Source organism: Copidosoma floridanum, unplaced genomic scaffold, assembly GCF_036245765.1.
Source record: "Copidosoma floridanum isolate Cflo_tuat_1 unplaced genomic scaffold, Cflo_Japanese_pri ptg000021l, whole genome shotgun sequence".
Classification (NCBI taxonomy): Eukaryota; Metazoa; Arthropoda; class Insecta; order Hymenoptera; family Encyrtidae; genus Copidosoma; species Copidosoma floridanum.
In genome coordinates, this window is record NW_028321898.1 from 30,383,151 (window position 1) to 30,406,971 (window position 23,821).

Here is a 23,821-nt window from a genome sequence, read left to right on the forward strand (position 1 = left end):
TGTAATCCCCGAAAAATATGTCGAACAACGCCGGATACGAAGTACTTACCGATCCTCTTCGTTAAACCATCGGCACTCCATAAATAAGCGTATCCCCGTGACAATATCCCCAAAAAAAAAAAAAAAAAAAGTTCCATTGACATTAATCTAAGTAAGTACAGCACTGCAAATCCGGTGATCCACAGAGAGACGCACAATACGCTCTCGTTACTCGTTTGCCCTTTGACGCCCACAACATATATATCTGATTGGCATCCACCCACCTCGTCATCCCCATATACGTATAGACACCGCAAAAAATCTCTCCTTCCCCTCTATTTTTTTTTTTTTTTTTTTCCAATACTATACACTTCCGAGCTTCTGTCCCTTTTCTTCGCACCTCTCTGCTTGACTTTGCGAGCTTTTTTTCCAAGGAGCCAAAAGACGCAATGAGATGTTACCCCCTTTTTTTTTTTTTTTTTTTTTTTTTTCGATCGCTGCGCAAAGCGAAAGATAAAGGATGTAAGTGGCTCGTTAAGCCATTAACGCGCCGAAAGATCGGGACGCTGATAACGATACTCGGAGGCTTCATGCAGGAAACCGAGATTGGAGAAACCAAAGTGGAACATCCAGCGGGGCGATTAGTTCGATTGATTGGGCGCGTGGGGTGTCTTTCGTCTCTTTGTTTTTTTTTTTTAGTCTATTATACCGGCGTGTGAAAGGGACGACACATTTCTCCACAGGCATACTAGGATTTTGTCGCTTATCAAGTATACGTTCCGATAGGTATATACAGATGGGCTTATGAATCTTACCGATCGCGTACGGATGAAAAATTCAACGTATACGTGTAATCCTTAAGGGTCATTCTTCCAATCTGATCTCAACGAGCGTGGACAACGAAATAAAACAAACAAACAAAAAAAAAAATCCCGCAATGTCCAACACGAGAGACACGCGCGCGCGCGCGTTTCCCCAATCGATAATGGTGATAAAAGTCGAACCTCTTATCGTCCGCACTTTCGCCCCAAACGCGGCCCGTGTAAAATATCGTCCGACAAACGCGTGCAACAGTACATAAAGTAACAACCCGGTCCTCGATTGTCTTTTCCTCCTCCTACAACCGGCGGAGGATGTATGCCTTACAAGAGGGACTTTTAAAAGGAGGGGGGGGGGTACAGTACCCAGTAACATTCCCCGTCGACGCGAATTCATCACTCTCTCCTTCCGGCTCGGATTTTTTTCTCGATATGCCAAACTCTCCCTCCCCCGATGCTCCATTACAGTAAAAGTACTCCGTGACGCGGTCGAGGTTGAAAAGTACCAAAAACTCCCGTAAGCACCCCTAAGAGAAACGTATATAAGTTTTACCCAATTTTTCTGGGGTATCGGCTATTACACGCGCGCTCATAATGCAACGATGTATCCTTTAGGGCTCGTGGATCGCGGGATATATTATATGTGTGTAGCTCCGAATCAATTGGGCCGCTCCGGCCGCCGATGCCTTAAACTGGTTCCGAGCTCGTTTCTCAAGCAGATGTAGCTATAGCCGTCTCAAGGGGGGGGGGCTCCTCGTACACTTTTTCGACCCCTTTCTTTTCGGACGCGACTATACATGTACACGCAAAAGGTACAACCCATATAATATATACCCCCCTCCCCTTTCTCGAAGGTATACCCAAAGTTTCACTCGCGTGTTCCTATCGTTTTTTTGTTTTGTTTTTTTGTTTTTTTTTCGTCTCCTCTCCGAGACACTTGCCCCCTCTTGTTCTTCTCATTTCTTACGTAGGATATAATATATATGTACACGTGCACAAGCACGAGAGATAAACCAAGTATATACACGTATAGGTGCGCGTATCGAGCTTGATTGAAGAATTAGCTGCCCGGGTTTTTTCGCCCGGCAAATTAGCCGTAATGGCCCCGCCGAGGCGAAAGTTTTTGATGGATCTGTGGGTGAATTTTTTTTTTTTTTTTTTTTTTTTTTTTTTTCATACATAGTACCTACGAGCTTCCTGCCAATGTTGTTTCAGAGCACTGCAGGGAGCTTAGGTGTGCAATTACGCCCGGGATGTTTTGCATAAAGTGGGGAAACCCACAGGCAGGCACATAATATAATATATGCGTTTGATAGAGACGTAGTGTTTTTCATGCATCACCATTATGTCGCAAATTACTCTATTCGACTCTATAACATAATGTATACGAGCGTGTCGTAAATATATTTGAAAGCACGGGTCAGTGGGTAAGACGCTGGGCTGACTTTTTTTAATTTTTTTTTATTAATTCCAACAAGTTTTCGTGACTCCCGCGTGATCGTGCTGCCGCTTTGGTTCACCCATTCAATAAAAATGATTGTAAGTATGATGCGTTTCCGAAAACACCAATGTATCACGTAAACTTAAAGAGACGTGTAATGATATAAATATATCGATATATAAATATCTAATGATACAAAATTGAAGCAACGTTAGAACGGAATTACATATTTAATTGGAATACACAAATGATATCTATATCAGGAATTTACAAAGTCGATTGGTCAGGTGTCATAAAATATACATGTCAACACGAAAATATGCAAGCTATACCATCAGATAATTTAAAAAAAAAAAAATACGCGATCGTCTACCGGCACATTTTAACCGGTGATCGGTGTACCTATAATATTCTCGCCATCCGTGATTAATCATCATTTTTTTTTTTTTTTTTCTTTTTTTTTGCAGAACAAACTATATTTATCAAAACACACACGAAAATAAAGTATACCTTTGTTCCCATAGTCTCTAATCTCGCCGAGGGGTCATCAACACCTGTATACACTCGCTCTCTTGGTATACCATAACGCCTCGTCTAATTTACCATTATAGCCATTGGGACAAAAGGCGCAAAAAGAAGGAGAAGAAATTAGAGACGCGATAAATAAGTGGGCAGGAAAAGAAGAAAAAAAGCAGACACAAGAGGGACGGGAGAGAACACCGGGGCTAATTGAAACGCGCGGCTTACATCCCGAGCCGACAGGCAGGCCGGAGAAGAGAGATCGGCCTCTCTCTCTCTCTCTCTCTCTCACCTCCTGTTTTCTGCTCGCTAACAGTTTAGGCGTACATTACACATCTTCCTCTTTTCGATTCTCCCCTTCGCATATTTGCATTCGATTATAACACGCTCGAGCTGGCCTCACTTGGAGCGGTGGTGCACGACTCCGTGAGTGTATATGTATAACGTTTAGGTACCCACCTATTACACCATTAGCCTTTGAGAGATCGGATATGGGATTCGCTCGTGGATATCGCGCGCAAGTGATGATTTATGAATTGCTAATTCGAGACTCTGACCGTTGAATGCGAAAGGGTGTCCGTCTGAATGGGGGGTGCGAGCTGGGTTTCAGTCCATGGACTCTCCAATGCAAGCGTCCAATGTTATTTTTAATTTCTACAATTAAACATCAGTTGGTTGACTTATTACCGTACAGTGGCGTTATCGTCAGTGCATTGAAATCATCTGCCGACACTCACTTTGCTTTCAAGTATGATTTACACACGTGCTAAATTATATAACGTTGATTAACGTATGGATTCTAAGAGAAGCACATTCATTTAACTGAATAAGTTTTTTTTTTAAACTATTTTTTAAAAAATTTTTTAAATATTACGCAAGCTTTAAAATAAAAAAAATAAAAAAAAAACACTTGACGGCAATAAACAAGAAAAATTGAAGAATCGTCGTCATGAATTACATAATTTATTACGATTTTATGATGAATGATGATTCCCACGAAAAGTATACTGTACATGACATTTGCGATCAGCCTTGCGGACGTGTTTTTTTAGATTGAACATCATATATGTATTTTTAACAAACCACAAAACGAAGAATAAATAAAAAAAACTCGTCTCGTAGAAAAAAAATTTTTAAATTACAATTTGACCAAAGATCTCGGATGTAAATACACTCTCGAGGAATCCCTCGAAATCCCAAGTCCGTATCAATGCGTCGTAGATTGTATAGAAGATACATTGTGTGTGGGGCATAGGTGCACGGCAAAGGCTTAAAAGAGCTGCATTTGCATCTTCTTCATTTTGACTCGGAGTGATGCAGTGTGGAGGAGGGTGATGTAAGGTCTCGGGAGACGGAACCCGATTTATTTAGGGTGCGGCCCCTCGTGTCTGGGTGTCGGGGAAAAAAAATCCAGGATCCAAGGGACGCGAGCGGCACCCGCAGCCCGATTTGTTGCGCCTCTGTGTAACAAACCAGATACATTTTTTTTTTTTTTTTTTTTATTTCATTGTTCTCAAATGACGCAACCCACCGATGAAATTTATTTACTTATTTTTTAATCCTAGCATATTTACTCAAGCCCCCGGTATAAGACACAATTAATTCCATTCTCTTTTATTAATAACACTAATGGCAATTACATTGACATGATGAGACGTATACTTTTAGTCCCTCGCGATTAGATACCCGCATTTGTTTTCCAAGTATATAGAGCTCAGTCGACGAACCCACCTACGACATAATTTCTTACCCGATCGTACAGTTTATGTCACTGCAGTTTTTCTGTATCAATGAAAATTCGCGATTGCTTGTAAAGATTAAGTCGTCACTCCAAAGAACCGCCAAACAACGAGATCTTTGCTCTTTTTTACGAAACACATGTACAATATCAAGAAGAGTCGTCGCGAGAGACGAAAAGTCAAAGCAGCACACGCCCCGCTTGACGACCAGGAGGATTCACCCCCTCGAGGAGCTATGAATAAAAGATTTTTTTTTCGGCTCTCCCCGGACTTTGGGTTACACGCTCAGACGACGGGTGTATTGTATGGAGAGAGAGAGAGATCTGGTCGAGGAGATAAGGGGAGAGAAGAATCGCGTGGGTGAATGGGTGTAGTTTCCCGTGCGCGCGTGTCCGGCTATATACTACGGCATATAGGACTTTTTGGGAGCCCTCTCGCCTCCTCCTCCGCGGCTCTGCGGGAAAATAGCCAAGGGGCCGATCCGATATTAATTAAAGACGCGCACGATTCGCCGTACCTGCGTTGTATTATTTTGTTTTTGCTTCGAGCTCGAAACGAATCAATTTATCGATCGGGCGTGTGCGAGTATTAGAATAGGGGGATGATTTATGGCGCAGGGCTGAGTCTGGTACATGGATCTTTTGGGCGTATGGAGGAGGAGGAGGAGAAAAATTGTCGTCGAGATTGAGACGAAACCTTGTACATTTTACTCGGAGGATTCGTACTATGCAACTTTATCATCTTGTTGGCGAAAAAATTATTAGCAAGGTGGTGGAGGGGGGGAAAAAAAAATTAAATCCCCAGCTTTTGTAATTCGATTCGCCGATGGTTGCGTGTAGCTGTCTAATTTGGTATAGCGAGGCTATTTAATCTATTTGAGTTGTGATCGATAACAATTCAAAAGTTAAAAAAAAAGGAAAAAAAAACACAATACCCGTGGGTGCACTGCAACAGGGCTTTGGAGATTTTTTCGCATACCTGCGCCGATCGTGCCCCGCAGCGTGTAATCCCCAACTGAATACCCCGTAATGGCCAGACGTTTGCACGTAAAGTCTTGGAAAAAACGCGGCCGGCAAATTGAATTTTTGCCCAAGTACAGGCCCATTGATGTTCCTCAAATCGAAAGCGACCGCGTCACATTCACGCCCCGGTGGACTGCGAAAAGCCGGTCACGGGAGCCCCTGGACGAGCGAAAAAAAAAAAAATAAACAAACGAGCAGGTAATACATACGTGTGCGTACACGCGTTTCAAAAGCGAACGTGTGTGCCCGAGAGATCCGATCGCATGAATAAGCACGAAAATTGCCTCCTCTCTGCCGAAGAGGAAAAAAAAAAGAAAGAGACAAAGCCACCGACCTCACTCGGCGACCACCTCGTGAAGCCTCCCTCTTTTGCATACGTAAGTAAGTGCGCACGCGATACCTCCCTCACACGCACCATACGCGCATACCGATCACGCTGTAACTATATATATATATATATATGTGACGTTATACACGGGATATGGCTGCAGCGCGCGCGAAAGATCGGCCGACGATAGGACGAGTTTGCCCGTGAATTGGTGGGTAGGTGCGTGGACGTGGTTGATGATCGATTGTCTCGTGGCTCGCGGGATGATGGCTGGTTATGAAATTTCGGTGTGAAAAATATCGCTCCGCGTTCGGGTGAGGTTTTTCCTTTTATTACGAAACTTTTTCATTGGATCCTGTGCTTTGTTTATTGAACTCCCAAGTCAAGCTGCAAGCAGATCTTTTTTGTTTGTCCAAAATGTTCGCTTGAGTAAGCTGAAAGAGCGTTTACAAAGTGTAAGTTGAAATTTCTCTTTTTCATCAGGTGGATTGCACCTTTGCGTTGATAAGAATTTGAAGGTCAACCAAAGCTATGGTGACCCAAGTATCATTAAGTAGTTCTATTTAACTGGGAATTTTTTGAAGGGGGAAAACAAATGAAAAACCTTTGCTGCCACAGATTTAGCGCAAGTGTATTAAATCAGTGACAGAAATGATTTACTCTAGATACAGCCTTTTCGTATCAATTTTTGGAAAAAGAAGATTCCTTAGTTCAACAAACTAGACGAAACGTTTACGAAGAAGTATCGGTTTGGTTATTCTCAAAACGTTTATCGCCGTTACTTTAATGCATCGTACGGAAAACAGAAATTTCAACTACATAAGTACTTGAAACGCGTGGATTTACAATGGCAGGCATGCGAGTATTTTCGTAGTCTTTAACCGATTTCGGGTTCTGAGGACTGCGAAGCTATTATTGCAAATGACTACCCTGTAAATAATGATGAAACTATTGGTTTACACTTGAAAAAGAAAAATAAAAAAATTAAATTATTGGTGGTGCTTCGCTACTTTAATCGCACGAGTCTTATCGTGTAAATTAGTAGTTTTACTTGGTTTTTTTTTTCACTTTGTCGATAACGTATTTTTTAAATGAATTAATATTTATTCTAAATACATACGTACAAAGTAATGATATTTTTCAATTTCGAAAAACGGTGCATTATTAAACAAAAAAAAAGTCGAGTTACAACCTGATATTGGTTTAAAACTTTTAAATTGAATCAAAATAGTCATTCAATAATTTTTCAAAAAAAAAAAAAAAAAAAAAAGAAGCAAACAATTTTTTAATCAACGAAGACGAAAAATAAAAAAGACAGTTGAAACCAAACGCTGTCGTCATGGTTATATTCATACGCCATCACTGCACGCCGTTCATATAAAAACTTGTACATAGCTATCATATCACGGCCGATCAATTTCGAATTTCGACAAATTGTCATTGCCGCTCGGAAGCTAAAGTACATATATTATATATGTGTGACCTTGAGGTACCCGCGTGCAACAACTCAACAGGACCATGCGATGATGATGTGTCTACGTGCAGTACCGCACTCTTCACGCACGTCAAACTCAACCGTTCGTTAACCACAATTAGGCCGTGTGCCATTTTGCAAATACAAAACGCCCCGCGAGCTCGATTACTTGACTTATTGCTATGTCATAGGCGAGTATATATAGGTACATGCATGCGCGTACGACACGTGAATTAATCGCCATACATTTTAATCGACGAGATGCCATGGAATCCGTTTGATCCATACATCGTTGAAATATTGCATCCCTAATACATACACGGATACTTATATAATATCCATTACGATGTAATCGGTCTCTGAGAGATGTCTACCCATTTTTTTTTTTTTTTTTTTTTTTTTTCTACGTGAAACAACACAGTACCCCTTTATCCGTACAAACTCACTTGTATATTTATATTTGTGGTGCTCAATTGGGGAAGATCACTGTTGTCATCATCATTGTGTAAGGATGACACAATCTGCAGCCACGTTCTAATGTTTCATACATCTTAATTTCGTCTACTTCCCCCTCAAGGTCTTTCATACAGGGCGATTGCGCTGCTCAGTTCCTGATGAAAAAAAAAAAAAAAAAAAACAAACCACGTTTATCACATCCTGCGTTTCAAAAGCAATTTACACATTGAACAAGGTGCAATTGCATCCGCGAATGTATTATCTCTTATTCTGATGCTAAAAAAAAAAAGTATAGGGGGGAGAGATAAGCGCGCAACAAAGTTCAAGCTTTGCGTCAACTATGATATGGATTAGATGGCGATAAGTGCAATTACTTAATAACGATGTTACACATGCATAGGCGTCGACTAATCGTTCGCGCTTAAGCTCGCGTTTAATAGCCCGGGATCAAAATAGGGTACGGTGAATTTGCGAGGGGTGTCTACAGCGGAATAGCCCCTTGTATCTCGTCGTATGGGGTATAGAGTACTAAGGTGATAGCGACCCCAGGTAGTTACAGTTCACATCTGGTGGGTATTTCAAGCTCAAAGGACTCGAGACATCCTGTTTACAGGTACAGTTTTCTTGAAAGCAATGAAAAAACGCCTCACTTTTCGACTAGACAAGTGTAAGTATATGACTGGAGGGAGAAAAGAAAATGCGTCCAACGTTACAGTAAATCGCGTGAGTTTGAAATAAAATTGTTGGGGCATATATTTATATATATACAGCAGAACCGAAAACTCGAAGAGAGATTGCGTTTCAGTACCCATCGTGTAATATTCACCGTTTCCAATGAAATTGTACGGATGAGCTCATGCGTTCGGTCAACTCAATGAGCAGCGATAATTTTAACAATGATAGCTCTGATCAAAGTTCGTTTCTTTCTATATACCTGTACACTCGTCATTAACCAGCCACGGTTTCACTCGCGCATCATCGTTATTCCCGTTAACATTCAAATAATAATTGTTTAGAAGAGAAACTCATAATTTGTTGTAACCATCTAAAAATATAACGGAGGAACATTTGTAACGAATAGACCAAAATAGTATACTACTCACCTAGGGAGGAAAAATAAAGAATGTCTCAGATTGCAGGCAATTGATAAAAGCACGCGATCTGAGGAATTCTTGGTTTCCTCCCGTGGGTTGTAAATGTGGATTTCTCATGTTATAACGTACGGCGGCTCCCCTCCCCGATGGGGCAAACGCGAGCAACCATCAGCTTACACTTGGAAAAAAATCTCCCTTATCCTCGAAATTGAAAAAAAAAAATGTTTTATTTAAATTAGTTTGACGCATCACCCGAGTGAAATACAAAAGCTCGCGAAGTATCCATTTTGGCAGTGTTGCTTGTGCTTGAGCGCATGACTTTTATCAGAGCAGAACATCAACGCCGCGTGTGTGTCGCGGCGGCCATAGTTGAGGGCGCGTGATTTACGTTTGACGGACACTTTGGCCGGGAAAATTCACATAAAAATACTCGCGCGTGTCTCGCATAAACGGCCCAACGGAGAAATGTTCAATGAAAGCTTGCTCTTCCGTTTCGTAAAATTTACGATGTATGACGTGGGTATTACAAAATCTACTTATATGTGTTTCAGAACTCCTAGAACGTTCAGTTGCTCGGGATCACGTAATCGATAATTATTGATGATGACACCCACGACGGGTGCACAATAGCATCGGTGCAGTGTTGGGGTTAATTTTTTTTTTTCTTATCTCAAGGGTAATAACTTGTGCCACGCACACCGCGTAACTGCTGATAAGCATTTGGTCATTTTTTTTTCCCCCTTTTGTTTAACGGATTTATCAAAAAATATTTCTCGTATGATAATCGTTGAAACGACAGTAACGACAATTTAATGTTTCTAATAGCTATATTACCTGCTTTCAGTCACGTAGCGGCATTTGGGTTAGAACAAAATGAAAATTTACGCGAAAGCAGATTACAGATGCTCAGCACAATGGCAATGATGGCATTTAGTAATTTTTGTTTTTTCATTTTGTACGAACGATTTATCAAACAATATTCCCTGTATTGGACTCGTATCACAATCGTTCACACGACAGTAACGACAATTTAATGTTCCTAATAGCTATGCTACCTGCTTTTAGTCACGTAGCAGCATTTGAGTTAGAACAAAATGAAAATTCACGCGAAAGCAGATTACAGATGCTCATCACAACGTGGCAATGATGGCAATGCCGCTTCACATAACATAATAATCCTTGGAACAAATATTCGCTATTTTAGAGCGCCAACGCGCTTTGCATCGGCATCAGCGGCCAGTTCAATTAAAGTCTCCTTGTGCCAAATTCAAACGGGATTCTTTCCTTTTGACCCTTTTGAAACAAAGAAAAGAAAAAAAACAAAAAAAATTCAAGCTCGACGAAAACCACCCCCAAGGGAAAATAAGAGCCTCGAGAAAGACCGAACGGAACCCTCCCTCTATAAACCACCACCTCCATTATACTTGGCGATTGATATACACACTCGGTAAGTTTCGTTGACGAGGAGGAGGGATATATACATCGTGACGTCGCCGGCGCGCACTCTCTCAAAGAGACAGGGAGAGGGAGTAGCGCGACGTGGTGAGCCGCGGATAGGTATAAAGGGGAAGCGCGCCGACCGAGAGCAGCGCACTCCGCGACAAGTGTCCAAGCGAGCCCGAGCCGGTGCTCCTCCGTGCGTTGTACGTACATACAATACACACATCCCGTACCCATACTCCAATCACCGTTTCCCGTCACCCCCGAACCCGGTCCCGGTGCGCGGCGCAAATACCAATCGGTTATCACCTAGTTTTACCGATCTACGGGCCACGCGCGCCCTGAGTTACTCCTCTTTCCGTTTTTTTTTTTTTTTTTTTTTTTCAACCGAACGCGTGATCGGTCAAGTGCAACCCTCTGGAACGAGATACTCGAGCGGGGGTGTATCGGGCAGGAGGACCGGCAGTAAAAGTTGGGGCGGGTGGCCAAGGAATTATTTACCGATACTCGATCCAGGGGCCGCGATCCAGGATCTAAAATCGGCGTGACATCTGAAATGTGTGTGCGCACGGTCGCGAGCTCCCAGGAACTGGCCGACGAGAACCCACCCCTGTCAGTAGCGGCGCCCACGGTGTTCAGTACAATAGGCGGGATGCAGCAGCAAAAATCGGGGATGGTAGCCAGCACTGGTTGCCCGTACGGTTTCGGCTCGGCGAAAAACGGCCTGACCAAGGCCAAGGAGAAGTACATGAAGCTGCACGAGGAGATGCTCGAGCGCGAGGCCGCCGAGTCGAGAACGAAGAGCGAAGGGGATGGCGAGGGGGTCGGCGACGAGGAGCAGCTACACAAGACCAGTGGCGACGAGTTCGCGTGGAACAGTTTTGCCTTCAAGAGACTCGCCGGCAAGCTCAGGCGGAGGCTCGGTCGGTGGCAGGATTCCAAGATTTACAAGTAAGTGGGATAAGATGGTCTTTTTTTTCCTCCCTCCCTCCCTCTCTCTGTCTTTTTCGGTTGTGTAATATTCCAAAGGGGACGACAGGCAGGTTTGCGCGCGCGTGTCGCCTTATCTTTGGGAATTCTTCGCCTCTTTGCAGATTCATTTCTTTTTCATGCTAATCCTGTAGAAGCAGTTGTTTTTTGTTTTTTCATCACGTTTAAAAGCCTCGAAAATCAAGAGCTGCAGAAGGATATCCTAGTCTTTGGCGTTTGGTCACGCGTGTATCCGTTTAACGGGTGATGCGAAAAAAAAAAGAATCATAATAAAAGTTGATACTGTTATATACGCACGTGCACGGACTGGAATTTGTTATGTTCAAAGGCTATAGGGCACGTACTTACTGCGGGGCAAGTTTATCCCTCGAGAGATTAAACACAAACGAGTGCGAACTAGTACGACGCGAGTATATCTTTCGCATCGGATCGTTGGGACACCTCGTTTATTTCGTGCGTTTTTTCATCTCAACGCTGCCCACCTGGCCCCCTTTTGTTTTAAGCCTCTCGACAGTGCTCTTTTTTTTCCTTTTATTTTGTTCTTCATCCGCGCACGCGGTGGCTACACTGCGACCTTGCTGTCTCTCGACTCTCGGGACTGCATCGTATTCTTGTCGAGGCGCCGTTGCGAAGATATCGAAGTAAACTTTTTCTCCTCAAAGTACCAGCGAGATACACCCGTGTACTGTTTGTATTTGATTAAAAATCAGCCAAAATTTTTGCTCGTTTTGTCAACTCGTCGCGATACACCGCACAAAAATATATTCGCGTCTACTCAATTTCATCACACGACACATCAACTTGTGGACACGTGAAAATTTTCATTTGTCTTCCACCGAGACACGTGCAACAGTCCATTTACCGATTTACGAGCGTTATCTGTCGCGTGTGTGATTATAGGTATACCGCATACCTCGGAATCAACCGACGTATTATCTAACGAGGGACGTATTGTATACAGACGCGCAACATATAATTAAGTATAGTGATTCGCGCAACTTCTTCCCGAAGCCGGTGGTTCAGCGACCTCTTCCCATCTCTACGTACACTTTCCCGTGGCCCTAAGGGTATGAGTAATACTTTATCCATAACTTTATTGTGACAACTACAGTTCAGCTAGTACCGATCTATTGTAGGCTTGAAATTTCGCACCATCCCGGAACTCTATACGTATTTGTCGAGCGATTTATGCACAGCTTTATACACACACACAGTTCGGGATAGCCCGGGTGTGGAAAGTTTAGCAGAATTAATGGCCTGTTTGCTTTGATTCGGCCCCTCCGATATACGGATATTCGGGCACAACACGGGGCGACTCTGGTTTATTTGCACATAAAATTCCGTCTCTACGTGTAATACACGGACCACACGCGCTGCCTAATATATATACTCCCGTATGAGCTTCCGCAACATTTTTCCTACACTTTTTTGCCCAAACTCGGATGTGTACCGTATTTTACTTTTACTTGGAGAGAAAGAAAAGAGACACTTTCGGCCTCCCCGGAAATTTATCGCCCGCCGTGTCAATAATAATATAGTGCCGATACCCAATAACTCGCCAATTTCATCATCTTACTCCACAAGCTTCGCATTCAGCGGACACCGCTCTTTTCTCTCTGGACTTTCCATCTCTCGAGCCACGACGTTTATCACCACCTCCGTACAAGCGTACATATGATTGCTTAACCGCATATGAGTAATACAAGTACTCTGGCCGATTGAGAAAAATGTTTGGTGGAAAATCTGGATTACCCAAATGCAAGCCTTCCCGAATCGCGGTATATATCTCGGCTCGCAAGTAAGAGAGACAAATGTGGGTATAGCTGCCTCCTTGGCTTCCCCAGGGGTAAGATAATTATCGTTCGCACCTTCGAACTTCCCGAGCATCACGGATTTCCATTTCTCTCGCCTCCAGGAACGCGAGACCTCCTCTTTTTGTCCCGTCCTCTTCTCTTCCGTGCATAACTCGCCACCGTCGCGGACTAATTAACGCCTCTCTCCCGTTTACGTTATATGTATACACCCAAGCGAGCTGGCTGTGTATCTTCCTCCTCTTGTTCTGGACTCTGTTTTTTTTTTTTTTTTTTTTTTTTTTTTTTTTTCGTCCAGAGACGCTAAATTTATCGAATATTCGTCGGATAGTGCATACGCGCGCGCGCACATTTCCTTGGGATTACCGTCGTTGAAACATCGCTATGAGAACGGCGATTAATGAAAAAAATATATATATTGGTTATTACGCGCGTGCAGAGTTGAAGATTCGAGGGAATGACGGATAAAATCGGCTCTCTCATCGCGATGATCCGGCGCCAAACTATTTTAATGTCACTCATTTGGGAATTTCGAGTGTGGCACTTTTTTTCCCGGTAACAGAGAGTCTCGTCGTTTCGTCGGAGGGAACCAGTTTGTTTTTTTTTTGTTTTTTTTTTTTTTCCATCATCCGTGTTTTTGTGTACGTGCATACAGTAAAAAATGAACAAGCCGATCTTCTTTCCCCCCCTCCCCCTTCCCGAGAACAGGTGCAAACAAATTTGTCAGCTCTTGCCAGTACTTATTATTATTCAATGTAAAATCAACATTCCAGCGATCGATCGTTTTTTCGCACCATCCATTTATAATAACACCACACAGATGGGCTTGAAAAATTTCAACTCGACACGATTTATCATTTTGGCTAATAAAGCCGTTACAGTGTGGCACATGTACACGTAGAGGATTCTTTTTCCCCCCCCCCATCCCGTATCGAGATCGAGTTAATTAAACACCGGGTGTGTGTGTGTTTTACTTTGCGCCCTAAATCGACAGTCAGTAGTATGGTAACAGGCATCCAGATAAGGAGTGACAATTTTTCTCCCTTACAACACACAAACGATACACATCCCATGAAAGTTTCACCTGATGCCATTAATCTTTGAATTTTCCACCTATTTCTCTCTCTCTCTTCCCCTCTAGTCGCGTGTGCACACCATCACCGAGAAGAAAAGAATCGACGATAACCAAGCTGTATTATCGCAAAAGCAGCACTAATTGGTATATATACACGCAGAGCCAAGGGAGAAAGGCTCTCTATATAATATACCGTTCAGCCCTTACGTAACGTGACGTCCGCACCCGGTTTCCGCGTGAGAGAGCCACCGAGGTATATACAGCTAGAGTCTCGTTTTATTGCATTTTCTATTAATAACGAGGGGAGGAAACTAGGCTAGTACGTGCGGCCACGCTACAACGCCGGCAGACTCTATATGCTGCATATATATGTGTACCCAAACACCCTCTCTCTCTCCGAGGGGGCATTGTTTAGCTCTCCATCCTCTTAACTCCTCTTCCGATACTCTCTCCGTGCTACCTATATGTTACATGTACCGTCTGTACTGATTTTGCTTTTTTTCTTTTTTCTCCATCCAAGTGCAGCAAAACGAACAACTGGTCCGACTGCGTCTCCACGCAAACGCGGAAGTGCCCCTGTGATTTATTCGGTATAAGGTCAATGCGATCCTAAAGACTCACGCGCGCGCGTATAAAACAGTGCGAGCGCTGTACTTGTTATCTCTCGCTCATTGACGAGCCGGTCATCTCGGATAAACTAATTGCTATCTATACACTTCTTCCTCCCCCCCACCTCTGCTCCAATCACCAACTGAGAGCCGATAAGACTTTTTATCTCCTTTTTTTCCCTCCCTCGTAACGTGACTTTGCGAGGCTGCTTGCGATAAATCCCTTAATTGTACGTACGCACCTATGTTATCTTTGTCATTAAATTCTTATAATATTGATTGAAAAAAAAAAAAAAAAAAAAAAAAAAGCAACGGGGCTAAGGGTGGACCAGAATCGCGTTACTCAAGCGTTGGGAAAGCTAATCGGTACATTGGTATCGGGGACTCGATTCGTTTATGCGTACACCCATTAATTGTCGTGCGTGCGGGCGGATCGTAAAACAGCTCGTAATGCTTCATTGTCTCTATCTCGGGCCCATTAAAATTGCAATCGGAGTTTTACAAGCCACTCTTGGCTACCAGTTATAGTTGGATTTTATTATTTTTACCACTCGTGTATATATTAGGTGGTTCGTACCACGCAAAGACTCCCATTGTGACAGTATATGGTCAGAGAAAGTTTGCACTTTTTTCTTTGTTCTCGTTAACGTGACAGCTCCGCTGAAATCGGCAACTTGTCCCTTTCGCGGATCAACAATGGCTCGGCGCTTCGCTCGAATCGTCTCTGTGGTGGTACGATCCGTGATTCATACACGAAATGACTATACGGCAATTTCTTCAGGTCACGATGAGATTTACCCAATGTATATTATATAGATCGTTGCATTCATTATCACACGAGCGATTCCGTTTTGCCGATCGCCGATCCAATGGTACGGCCACGCAGGCTGTTCGATTTTTTTTTTTTTTTTTTCCAAACCTTGGTATATTTTGATATGGAATTGAAAAAAAAACCTGGTTGAGCGTCAAAGGCTCCCACGCGCGTAGGGAGATAGGAGAGCGCGTGTTCGGATCTCGTGATTTCGATTGAGATTGAAAAACCGCTTGACGCTGTGATCCCGAGGAGTGACGCCCGCAAACAAGTATTTCGTCCGCAGGAACCGTGCGGGTCGCACAAAAAACGAGGAGGAAAGAGGCGCGACAAGGTTGCCGCGCACAGGTACATATTCATGTATAGGATGGCGTGGCGAGAGAGTATAGAAAAAAAAGAAAAAAAAAAAAGAATTCCTCCGACACTCATCTCGGGGAATTATACGTCTGGCCGTCAATTCGGACTCCCGCTTCGTTTCCAGCGGCGCTCGATTTGCATCCAGGTGTTGAAAATGAGATTTTCCGAGCCTGTGATTTCGAAATCGGGTGCTCGTTATTGCGTTCATTCAAAAGAACAAAAAAAAAAAAAAAAGAATCGAGTGGGCGTGAAAATCGATTAGAATAAACGACGAGCGCCGTATCGGGTCCGAGCAGAGCTACCGATTGACGGTTGTGGTAATTACGTGTGTAAACGATTTGTGTGGAATAACTAAACGGGGAAACTAAACAAATTAGTGTTGCCTGTAAAAACGTGATATCATTAATCAAGAAATCGCCCACTGTCGTTATGAACTCGACCATAATTGCGTAAACCAATTGCAACTTTTTCATTGTACTCCTCCTCTTACCGATCGCTTAAAAAAAAAAAGAGGTAAGCTTACTATACCTTTTGTTTGATAAAAAAAAAAAAAAAAAAAAAAAAAAAAAACTAGTACTACACATTGTCATTTGACAGAAGTTCACGATCATAAGACGAGGACGTAACTCTCAATGGCACGTGCATCAGCTGTATAAGACGGAATATAATGAAAGACAACGACGATCGGACAACCGAATAGTGGCGCTCTCGCGGCTTTTGATCGGCCGACACTCGCGAATCGTTTCGCAAAAGTGCCTACGTGACTGCGGACTCCCGACTCATGGTTTCCCTCCTCTCCCGCGATCGTCGTTCGGTGTGTCAGTGTATAACATATATACGTGAATAACGGCATGCATCAGCAGCAACAACTCACTGCTTTTGCGTATATACACCTCGTACGATTCGCGCGCTTGGCATCAGCGCGTCGTCTTTTTCATTTTTTACTCGACTCCCCCCTGCACCCCTTGATCGAAAGTGTACGTAACATCAGAAGGGATGCCCGAACGAGAGACCTTGAGGATTATCATCCTCGGCAGTTTCTCCCCCCCCCCCTATTGCTCGTCGTTGTCTCGTTAGCTCTTGTCTTTTATTTTTCCAGTTGCAGATATGGTGAATCGCTTTTTTCGTTGATTGATTTTTTTTTTTCTCGGAGCGACTCCTGTGTACAGGGGAGTGGCGACCATGTATATGAGGAGCTCGAGTTCCGTTACGTTTTTTCGGAGGCGCATTGGGGTTTTTTTTTTGTTGATGCTGCGTACTTTGATGCTGTTGTTTTTAGTTGTCGCGAAGACCCTGATGTTTGTATTTTTTACCAAAGAAGAAAAAATTAATACCCAATTGGAATCGAGTCAGTCTTTTTTTATTCTCCAACGTGACACTCATTTTTTTGGGATGATCTTGATGAGGTGTCACTTGGAGACTTTGGCTTTTCTATATTGATAATTATATGTGAATAAGTGGAAATTCCACTGGTAATGTAAGTAAATAACGTGTTTGTCTTCGCAAAATAAATATCAATGATTGAAACAGTGATGTGTATTTACATGCATGATATACTCTTTTTCAACAAGTGGCGACGATAATGATTCACTATAATTAACGGTATATTCTACCGATTAAAATCAAGATAGTATACGAATGAAAACATTTGAAAGCTCGTGGTGGACGATTACATAAATCAAAGTCTCAATTAACATCGCGATGGGAGGAGAAGAAAAAAAAAAAAAAAAAAAAAAAAGGTGCAATTAGAGCCAGTGCCGTATTAGCAATTCAAATCCCCCAAACAATACGTACAGAGAGTGTCCATAAATTATCTCCCTGCAATCGATATTCAATAGCGTCGAAAAATTTCTTCGCGCGACGGAATAACGAACGAAACAAAACTGTGCCCACTAAGCTACACGAGATACGGTGAAATTCACGTTTCAATTAGCATTCGGTAAATTGTACTCATTACCTTGTTTTTATGGACAGAGAGACGAGAGGAGTACACGTGTACGCTGCTTGCAAGCACAGCACGTAGGGGAAGAAGCGATTATTCTACTCGTATACTCGCAATGTAAGTACCTACATACATAGATACCTACACATGCTAGAATACACATAGAAGAAAAAAAAAAAAAAAAAAAATCACGAGACGTGGAATGATGGTAATTCCAAGGAGGAGTTACTAACGCACTTTATATTTCCCTCCACAGTTAATGATTTTGTCGTAAAACAGGAATTCAAATGGAAGCAAGAGCACTTTTACGGGTGTTTACACATGTGCAGTGTGCGTTGTGTCCGTAACTACTTTTTTTTATGTGCTCCATGTACAGTTGACAAAAGGGGGTACCGTACTTATACGCGTCGTCAACACCTTTTCGAGCGTCTATCGTTTGCTTTGCTGCGAAAATTACATTAATCATACAAGAAACAATCGAGTCTCGGTGCATGTGCTTGTATTAAAATATACTTGTGCATAATACAAACAACCAAATATTGCGAAAGAAAACACCTTTTCAATAGATTGGAATTACCTCCTTATTCTCTTTGGAAATGCACGATAGTACCTGTGGCGGGGAAAAATTTAAGCAGCTTTCGGAGTAAATCTTTCAACTCTCAGGTATAGAGCAAAACGGTTTTCGACGAATTGTCGTACAGTATAGAAAAAAAAAAAGCTCTAAACAATGTACCTTCACCATCTACTTATAATATATAACATAGAAACGTGTTTCGCATAATTGTAAGCTCGACAGATCCATCGAGTCGAATTTCGTGCAATCGGTTTTCCCATTGTTCCGGAAAAAGGTCTCACCTCTCGTAGGCTGAGATTCAAACTGTCCGATGGTTGTTTTTTTTTTTTTTTTTTTCAAACGGGTAGCTTTGAGCTTCGATTGCACGACTCGCGGACTCCATAGGTACAGCGCAAAAGTGAGATTAATGGGTGACCATTTGGAGAAAGATCGAGCCAAGCACGAGGAAAACTGTATATATATATGTGTGTACCGTTGAATGAACTGGGAGGGGAAACACCTCTCTTGTCCATCCATTTCGATGCTTTTTGCGCTTTGAAATTACGACACTGGCGCCGAGGTAGTTAAAAAAATCTCGTACATTATACACGTGGCCTGCACCGCCGTAATATGCGCATTTCTCCAGTAGATCGTTAACAATAACTCACCTCCCCTGGAGAGCCTGTACGTAATATGTTTGCACATTTTCATCGGATGTATACGCCACAATGGAAAAGCAAGCAATGGCTGCACACGAGGGTATACACAAATTAGTTTTCCCCCTTTGTTGGTTTCTCAATCCGATGTGACAGTCGAATTTGCCGGGATATTAATGCATGTGTATATATATATATTGTACCTACGCGGGCGAGTGTAAGTATCGATTACACGTACCGTTCGGCTTTGTGAGACACTATATATACGTGATAATATTTCTTTGACCAACAACAACAACAACCAGTAAAAAAAAAAAAAAATAAAACAAAAAAAAGCTGTTGCAGAATGTATACACGGGGTATATATACATACGGACGCGGATTTCCATTGTGGCTTAAAATATATTGGCCGACCTAGAAACGAGAGGGGCTTGGAAAAGTTAATGGGCTATCGACGCGGTGACGATCGGGTTTTCGTGTCCACACGAGATACGGGACGTCAGATCATTGGCTATTATATGTATGCACACGCAACCATATTTTATGGGACTCATCGTCGTCGTACCTATTACATACCCTATACGTGTATATACTTATTACCCACATGATAGCCGTCGACACTATATACACGTATACTTCACGGGCGGTCGGATATGACGGAGCGAGGGTTGATGGCGTATATACGGGCTTGATTGGAATATGTATATACATATATGATGTCTGTGGGCAACTTGGGTATGGACCATCAACAAGTCGACTGTATTTTTATTTCCTTGCTTCCTATTGTCCATTGGACCGTATACGTACATCACGTAAATTAAAGTCTTGAGTTCAAAGTACACATGGGCGTATAGATTATCTTCTTGTTGTTATTTTTTTAAACTTTAACGGTTTAGATGAAACAATTAATTTATAATGACATGAAAATCTTCCGGTTGTAATATCATATTATACCCTACTCTTGTTGTATAATAAAGAAAACCTTTGGTATGGAGAGGTAGATGCATCCAGAATCTTATTTGGCGATCTCCAAATTGTACCCGCCAATAATAGTAAGTAAAAACACAATGACGATTGCATTTTGGTAACAGAGCTAAACTATGAACTAATAAACAGTATATGTGCCCCAACATCGACGCAAAGCAGAGTAGAGGCGCGTGGTACGTGTACACACGGAAACGAACTCTTCAGCCAATATAAATCCCGCGACTTTACGTTACGCGCGTTGGGCCAACAAACTCTCTCCTTTGGTCAAACAAACGCGTGCATTGAAAATATACTTATACGTGTACGGATACACACGGGCGAAAAAAAAAAAAACAACAACAAAGCGGGAAGAGCTTTCGCCTCCGCGCCATGGATTGACTAGTGGTCTAGTTAATCCCCGTTCTTCCTCCCCCTCCTCCTCCTCTCTCTTGCGTGGGACGTTATCGTATACGTATACACATTTATACATCGTCCCACTCTGCCACTCTGTCGACTATACACACAAGAGCGACAAACGAGCCTGCTTTACCCGTCTTTTTATGCAACGTAGTCGTGAGCTTCATTGTTTTTCCACGAAAAACCTCGTTAATAACGTGTATTATATTCCCCGTTGATCGATCGAGGGATCGTATCCGTGCCGGTGTATAAAAAGTCAATTTCCTGCCTGTCAACCCGTCGCGGACGCGAACTTTCCACGTCACCGAGACTCCGCAACCAGATAGAGTTGTCCAACGTATATTAGGTTGACTTTTTTTTTTTTTTTTTTTCCCCTCACTGGGGATCTTGTCCTAAGCTTTTGCGTTGCATAACACGGGAAAGAAAGGCCGCCTCCCCTGGTTTCTCTCTCGGTCATCGTGTATACACGTATAACAGACGGATGAGCTTCTTTTTTCTTTTCGCTCTCCTATCAAACCTCCCTTTTTTTTATTGTGTACGCGGTCGGTTTAGGTCTAGGGGTTTGTTGATCGTGCACGCGATATTACACGACCTCGACGACTATACGAAGCTCGGGAGCTTGATGTTAATATAATCACGCTTTCCCCGGTACGTATATTATATGCACACCTTTTTTTTGCTCCACTCGCGCGCAGATCATCATATATTATTATGCTTTTGTTTCGTGTGTTTTTTATTTAAACAATAACCCGGCTAGCTTATATTAAATTTCATCACGCAAGTGCGTGTATATATGTATCATGTATAGGTGCGCGTATATAATGCATCGGGTAAACCCATGCACAATAAAATCATGTCGATCAATCTTAAGCGCACTGAAATTCCACTTTACGTAATGAAATGTTTTCTTGTGTAACGCAGTTTAACCGTGTGTTCCATTCACGTACCAATTTATCATACCGATACATTCGCATTAATGGTCGTCTCGATTTTTCAAATGAGCCGAAAAAATGTATTGAATCAAAGTGAGGGAAGAAAATCGATCGATCAATCGGTTCGGCGCGTGTAAAACACAAACGTCTCGGCACGAGCTGTCGTATAGGAGGTGTCGATAGACGCGAGTTGGATCGGGACACCACGTACACCCGCCCTCGATATACGGCGCATACGTATAATATACGGTACACCCATAAGAAAATCGGCGGCCAATCGATGCAGCATCTCAGATAAATATATACACGGAGCGGATTAAAAACTCGACTCCGGACAACCCGGGCGAACTTTGCCCGAGTCAATTAGGACGGATAAGATAACTCGCGATAATGCGTGTGCGCGGTGCCGGTGTATATCGGGCACACGTGAGTATATACATATATGTATGTGGGACGCGGAAACGAGAGGAGCGCCAACTTTCTTCCACTGTATTAATTATACGCGTATACACGATTAGATTTCCTCCCCGTGTTGTTTGCCTTCGCAAAGTAATTAAGCGCGATTTGGGTGGAGGTTTCTCACGCGTGCACGGGGAGACCTGCTCCTCTACCGATACCTACGACGCACTTGCTGTTGTTTTGTTTTACCGCGTACTTAGTTATACACGAGGACAGCTCGTATCTCGTATACGTGTATTTTATATATATATATATATACATATGGGAACGACCGGCAATTAATCAGCGCTCTTTGGCTCTGCTCTTTTGCTCGAATTTCGGTGTACGTGTCGAGGCTCTCTCTCTCTCTCTCTCGTTAGGAAAGCAACGATTTTCTTTGATTTATCGAAACGAGTATAGCTGGACGTCGCGCTCGTTTTTACAGACACTCCCGGTGCCCGTGCGCGAACGCGACGAGGAGGCGAAAAGTTTCACCCGAGTTTCGCCGTAAACACGCGCGACGATGATAGCGCAAGCCGGGAAAAATCCACGGATAAGACCATTAATTGTATATACCTATCGGGCCGTCCCGCGTTTGGGCTCCTCTTTCTCACTGGACGGATGTTGTTGCTGGTCCGGTTGGTGGTGTTGAGAGACGAGACAAGGGGGGGGGACTCTTTTTACCCGCGAGCTCGAAATTTCGAGTATATCTGACTCGCACTGATGCGTGTAGGCGAGTTTTTGTCGCGTCGAAGGGATGAAAGATGAGCTTAGGGCTTTTAATTAAAGAGCGTCGTTATCATCCGGTGTGCGGACACGCGGAGAGACGGAGGATGACTTTTATGACGACGGCTGCACGGGGGGGCCCCTCCCAAATGAAATATCGCGGATCCTCAGAGAGAGCCGGTAAGTCTTTTGGGCTGCTCGTGTTTTCGGTCATTTTTCAACTATATAGTTACACTCGACGCGAAACCGCCAATTATAAGCGTTGCACGGGCTTGTATATCGAAAAAAATTATGTTTAATTTTATGAAACTCTTATCGGCCGTACATATACATATATAGGAGAAACGAAATTTCACCTCCGCGCTCGCGGTGTCTATGTTCGCCAACTTGGTTTCGTAAAAGAAAGCTCGATTAGAAATTAAAAAGAAAAAAAAAAAAAGACGTCGATTGACGTATACATACATCCCGCTCCACCTCCTTGTAGTCGTCCGAAAATGAATTGGCTCGCGAGTGCAAGGAAATAATAATAATAATAATAATAATAAAAAAAAAAATCTCGAAGGGGGAGCACCTCGGGCTACAACTATATATACCGGTGTTTTATGTACGTTTTTCCTCTTGCGAATCGGTAAGGGGTGGGCCTTACCCGAGGGCGTACTCCGATATACGTTATAGGTATAATAGGCATGCCGGCGTTGCATAAGACACGCACTTGCGCCCGTGATTTTTAATTTGAACGCGTTGAACTGTATTGTTGAACAAGGGTGATTTTTCTTTCTTTTTTTTTTCTCAATTTCTCAAATGAAGTTGCTCTCTCGGTTTACACGCCCGTTTAATGTTGTTGTTTCACGTTTATATGTATACATACTGCGCATAACTACGCCTACGCGCCCATTTAAATGCGATCCTTACCTGATATCTTTATGGGGGCGTGCGTAATTTAATTACGCGCAGTATATACCTACGTACATTGACGGTCTCTGGGGATATGTATCCTAAAAAATCGATAATTGCAGGCTCCAGCGAGTGGACTTTAAACAAGTGTCCGTTTATTTATTAATTTTTTTTTTTTCTTTTAACGCAAAGATATGTTTCTCGAGATGACGATATGTCTGGTCTTGGATGAATCCATTTCTTAAAATAAATCTTCGGCATCGATAATGAGCCAAAGTTTTTGTCATTTTCCATATATAAGATATGTCAAAGCCAGTCAGTCCCAAATAAATGGA

At 42.8% G+C, this 23,821-nt stretch overlaps 1 protein-coding gene across 1 annotated transcript in view; it reads left to right on the forward strand.

Moving 5' to 3' along the window:
* The first annotated feature begins 10,701 nt into the window (after positions 1-10,701).
* LOC106647784 (transmembrane protein 205) overlaps positions 10,702-23,821 on the forward strand; it is a 28,156-nt gene continuing 15,036 nt past the window's right edge. The window contains exon 1 of the mRNA XM_014364318.2: positions 10,702-11,261. Coding sequence (XP_014219804.1) covers positions 10,867-11,261 — 395 coding nt within the window. The 5' untranslated portion in view covers positions 10,702-10,866. The remainder of the gene's footprint in view (positions 11,262-23,821) is intronic.